Source organism: Protopterus annectens, chromosome 10.part0 (genome assembly GCF_019279795.1).
Source record: "Protopterus annectens isolate FY-2018-M chromosome 10.part0, PAN1.0, whole genome shotgun sequence".
NCBI classification, from domain to species: domain Eukaryota; kingdom Metazoa; phylum Chordata; order Ceratodontiformes; family Protopteridae; genus Protopterus; species Protopterus annectens.
In genome coordinates this window covers 147581390-147586825 of record NC_056744.1, presented here as the reverse complement: position 1 = coordinate 147586825, position 5436 = coordinate 147581390, and the positions used below count along the sequence as shown (strand labels likewise).

The 5436-nt window shown below is 37.7% G+C and overlaps 1 protein-coding gene across 1 annotated transcript in view; it reads right to left on the bottom strand.

The window, feature by feature from the left end:
- Positions 1 to 235: 235 nt before the first annotated feature.
- The window catches only part of AMZ2 (archaelysin family metallopeptidase 2), an 821206-nt gene continuing 816005 nt past the window's right edge, over positions 236 to 5436 (bottom strand). Inside the window, exon 7 of the mRNA XM_044085114.1 lies at positions 236 to 2472. Within this exon, the coding sequence (XP_043941049.1) occupies positions 2326 to 2472 (147 nt within the window). The 3' untranslated portion in view covers positions 236 to 2325. The remainder of the gene's footprint in view (positions 2473 to 5436) is intronic.

The following is a 5436-nucleotide window of genomic DNA, read 5'->3' as shown; positions in this document are numbered from 1 at the left end:
CAATGATTCTTATTTTTAAAATGTTACTATTCAAGTTGATTTTATGTATTCTTCATTTATTCACTCTGCATAAAGCAAAGTAAACAACTCCAGATGTGTTACAATTACAAAAAAGTAGCCTTGAAACGTTTACCATTAACAATAAAGGTATTTCCCTCTAACAGAAACTTACATTGGGAAAAAAACATTTCACAGTGCCAGGATTCTTTTGAGTTAGATTAAATGTGACAAAATCTTTATGTTCCAAATAATTTTTTATTGTTTTACCATTCCGGTAAACAACTAGTGGTCTGTCACCTACTCTATTTAAATATTGCTGAAAAGGGTAAAGATAAACCAGTTTCTATTTAATATTTCCCTTATCTTCTGGTCCTCCACACAATATTCAATGACAAAAGCAGTGTAGTAGTCCTTACTAGAAACAGAATTCCCCTCAAAAATCTCATTTACATTATTAAATCTAGTCTTAATCAAGGGGACTATACCCCCCCTTGTTTAATTTCTGAGATATATCTGCTCTAACTGAATTAACAAGATCGGGGGGGGGGGTATCCTCTGGCAAAAAACATATTAGCTAAAATTCTACTTTCTTCACAAAATAAAAATCATCTGAAATCATTCTGACAAGACGAATATACTGTCCTTTGATAATTCCACATTTTTGGAATTCAGGGTGACAGCTTGAATAATGCAGTAAACTATTGCAAGATGTAGGTTTTCTACATATGGTGCTCATGATACTGTAGTTGATGTGATCTCTGAATAATCTTACATCCAGATAACTGATAGAATTAACATCAAAAGAAAATGTAAACTTAAGGATGGGGGTAGTAGAATTTAAATACTCAATAAAAAGGTCAATTTCACCTATTTCCCCCTCCCAAGCAATAAAGGCATCATCCAAATATCTGGTGTATACCTTCCAAGGTGGTTTGGAAAAGTGATTAAACAAAAAACACTTCTCCTGTGGAATGAGCACAACATTAGCAAATAAGGGGGAGCAAGAAGCGCCCATAGCCACTCCCTTGTTTTGCTGAAAGTATTGCCCTTCCAGGAAGATGAAGTTATATTTAAGAACCAATTCCATGAACAGGTTCAAGATGTTAATTTCATCCTGGTCAAAAGAAATAAGATTCTAGTAAAAAAATCATTAAACCAGGCCAAACCAGTATCATGGGGAATAACGTTAAACAACTCAACCACGTCCACTGTAAGAAAATCATAGATTTTGAATAACTAATTTCCTTGATTTAAAGTAGGAAATCCCAAGAATCCCTACATAAGTAAGTAAAATTATCCAGAAAATCTTCCCTGAACTTCAAGCCTTTCACAGCAGATACTGCATAAAATTAAAATGCATGTCAGACAATCTTCTGCACATGAATTTTAGCAGGGATCTGCTTTAAGTGGTATTAATGAAGTACTGTGATGCGTTAACTCCCCAAAATGCAAAAACAATAAGAAATAAACAACACATGTACATTTTTTTATTTATGTTGAGCCATTTTAAAGGATACGACCTGGCATGCTGTGTGGACACTGTCCCAAAACTGAAAGCACTACAAGATGATGTCATTGAATGTAGTTACAGAAATAAATTCAGAAGATACTGTGTGTACCTCAACCTTAGTTCTCCAAAGTGAGGTGCGCAATGTGTAGCAAATAGTCAGACTTTGTAAGACATGATAAATCCAGAGACTTGACATGTAAAACGAAGACTAATCATATGCAAATACAGTGGACTTCACAGCATCATAAACACTTTGGAAACCGTGTGAAATTACACTTCCTGCAGTATAGAAGAGTTCTGTCAGTGCAAAAGAGTAATGTATCTAGTTACAAGGTGTGTCAACTGACAGTAAGATTTTGTGTAGCAAGAGGTTCTGAATAAGAATATGACAAAGCTAAGCGTAATCTACATGCTGGCAAGTAACAGGTCTATAGGCAAATCATGCAAGCTTTTGTTGTACCTCTGTAAATGTTATATGCAATGTTCCTGAACTGATTTAACAGTATGCACAGACTGCTCATCTGTACCTTTATATGTAATAAACAGAAAGAAAGCTATAAAATGATTCACTTTCTTTCAACATACACTCCAGCTTCAGAATTATTTGACAGCCTAGACTTCCAAAACTTGGGCTCCAGACTTGGAATAACTTAAAAACACCCGACCATGCAAATATATTCCTAGCACCGTCCACCGCTTTAAAAGCAATATAAATTCTGGAACTAATTCAGTTTCTCTGTGAACTTTTCTCCACTTCTGAGGGAATGACTTCACATCCCAAAGAATGCACGTTCTTTGTTTATACATTATCTTGCTTAGCCCTCTAGTATTTGAAGGCACTTCAACAGCCACTCCCTTGATTCCATGAATGCTTCTACTGGTCTCTGGATATGGAATTGAGCTCCGGAGACTGTATGAAGATCTGAACTAAAAGATGATTTATCAATCCAGCTGAGTAATGCCTGAAAAGCAAGACAAGGACAGCATTAGAAAATGCATTCCTGCAGTTTTCAAATCTGTGAGCAGATCAATTCATAAAAATAACTTTTTATAAAACTTTATTAAGCAACTCCAGCTATGTCAGTGATTGTGTACATTTATTTTTAAATTCACTCTTGGTTTCTAGCACTAGATTTGATAGGCAGAATACTAGCTACTGCGCACAGAACCATAGCTAGGGTAGGGTGATGGAACCCAGGCACAAGGTGTTAGGGGGCACATTTGGAGGATTCCTCAATCTATAGTACAGCACTGACATTAATTTCTGAACCAGCATTTCTGAATGCTGGCACAGAAATTAATGCTGATACTGTTTTGTGGTCAGGTCAGTGCTTTGTGTGCAGTTTAATTTGTAGCAATCCACTTTCGACATTTAAATGTAACAGACAGTTTGATACAGTTGTTAAATGCAGAAAGGACACAGACCTGCCTGGCTTGCTCCCTAGATAAGGAGCATGAGATCTGTGGAATGGACCAGTTTCTTTTCTTTCTCTTTTGTTTCTCTACATGGGGTTGAGGGATGTCAGATTTGAGAATAGCACCAGCTGCAAGATGAGCCAGCTACAGCTCTGACTATGCACAAAGGATGAAAGGCAAATCAAATGAAGGGTACAAGCAAATGATTCAAGAATGCAGGCATGGTGTCATTAAATTAAGCAACTGCAGTGCAATAATTCAGTAGCACAATACAACAATTCACAGTACTATAAGGCAAAACAACACAGGAATACAAGCACCGATACCATTAAATTCAAAACTGACAACTCAAAAGTGCAGGCATGGGTGCCATGAAATTAATAAAATTCAGTACAGTGCATTTCACAAGTGGTACAAAATATCAGTACTGGTATCACAAACAGGAAAAGTATAAAATAAGATATAAGCATGGGGTGTCCTTTAATTTGTGAGGATTTGTAAAATGATGTGTGCTGTACAGTTGTTAAAGGGGAGTAAATAATCAGATCTCCTGACAACAATATGATAAAGATCAGGTGCACCCTATTTTATAGCATGAGTTAGCTTACTGCTGCTAGCTGTGCAATATTAGGCAGCTCAACAATTAAAGTAAGACACAGCAAATGAACAGCCAATAGAAACTTAAGTGTGCTTACAAATTACTAGCAAATAAACATCCGGCCATACCTCCCAACCTCTTAGTGCAAGAAATCTGAACAAAATTTAAAACATTTGGGGGGGAACAAAGACCCCATAATACAAACAGATTTTAAATATTGCTCTTATAAACTTAGAAAGTTGCTAGGATAAGAGGGTTTGTGTTAGCATCCATTTTCTGAAGGGTAAGAAGTCTGAAACTCAACTGTATATCATTACTTAGTGACTTCAGTCCTCAGTGATTTCCCTAAAAATACAAATTTTATGATGGAGACCAAAAATATGAGGCAAAAATCTGGACAGTTTGCAAAAAAATTGTACAGTTGAGAGGTATGCACCCAGAACAGTACCTAGTCCAACTCACCCCCACCTCAAAATAGGTAGCCACTTTCTGTGGATCTCTCTCTTGTATTAAACTGGGGATTACAATTAAGGCATAAATGTCCACAGTCATATTTCAAGATGCCTGCTCAACCCCTACCCCCAAAGGACAGCCACCTTCTGTGTACCCTTTTAATATCAGACTGTGTCAAAACTGTAAAGACAAACTGAGCATAACATACTTGTTGTCAGACATATATAAACAGCATGCTAATTAATTCTCCTCCAAAGGATAGACACCTAAATATGCACTTGATGTCTGATGGGGAGGAAAATGGAAAGAAAATTACAGTGATGTTTACAATTTGTTACTTCTAGAGACAGTACAAAGCCGCGGTGGTGCAGCGGTTAGCATTGTCGCCTCACAGCAAGAGATTCTCCCATTCGATTCTCGGCTGGAGCGCCTTCTGTGTGGAGTCTGCATGTCCTCCCCGCAGTCGAGTGACATTAAAGGCATGCAGGTAGGTGCGAGTATGAATGGGAGTGCCTTCGTTGAAGGCTGGGCATTGGGCTGGCAACTTAGCACCGTAAAAATCCACTGCCAATCATGAGCGGACAGGAGTTTCGCTGTGGCGACCCCTAACTGGGAAAAGCCAAACGTCTTTTACTTCTAGAGACAGTACACTGCTCCTATACAAGCTATAGTGACCTTTCTGTGCACCTCTCTGAAGTTTGTGAGGAAAATTAAAGAAATAATGACCATGCTGTCCCCAGCCCAACACAAGATACAATGACTTCTGACGTTTGGGTGGAATGTTAAAGAAATAATGACATCACCCTTCTTCCCCACACAAGTACAGAGACCTTCTGTGTGCACCTATGAGTTCGGATGATTTTAGACTAGGTGGGGTCCGTGCAGTGGCCTCACGAGTGAGGAGAAGGGAGGCAATTCAGCCCTTAGGGCAGCAGGCACTTTGGGGGCCCCTGGAATCCGGCTGACTAGGTAATCATTTAATTTAAAAATATTTCTTTAGTGAGAGGTGTGTGTGGGATTTCAGAGTGAGAGGTGTGTGTGTGTTTGGGATTTCAGTGTTGTAAGCATTTTCTTTTTGTTGGTAAGACACAGCTGTTGGGACATATGCATTGCATTGTGTACAACAGCATATTTTCTAATGTAAAGAGTTCAGAGTCTTGTGAAAAGAAAATAAAAGACATTTTATGTCTGTACTATTTTATTTGCATTATTAGATCTGGGGGTATTAAGGTAAAATTTAAATGTGTTTTAGAAGAATTTAATAACTTGTTAATGTCACTGAATTATTAGTGAAAGGTGTGTTCATATGATGTACAATTTTAGTATGGGCTTGGTTTACTTTGACAAGCCTTTATGTTGATAAAACAGCATGTGACATGCATTGTTGGTTTGAGCTGCATTGCCATTAATTCTTTATTTTGTATTTCAGAGTACTTTGTGTTTCTTTAGTGAGAAATGA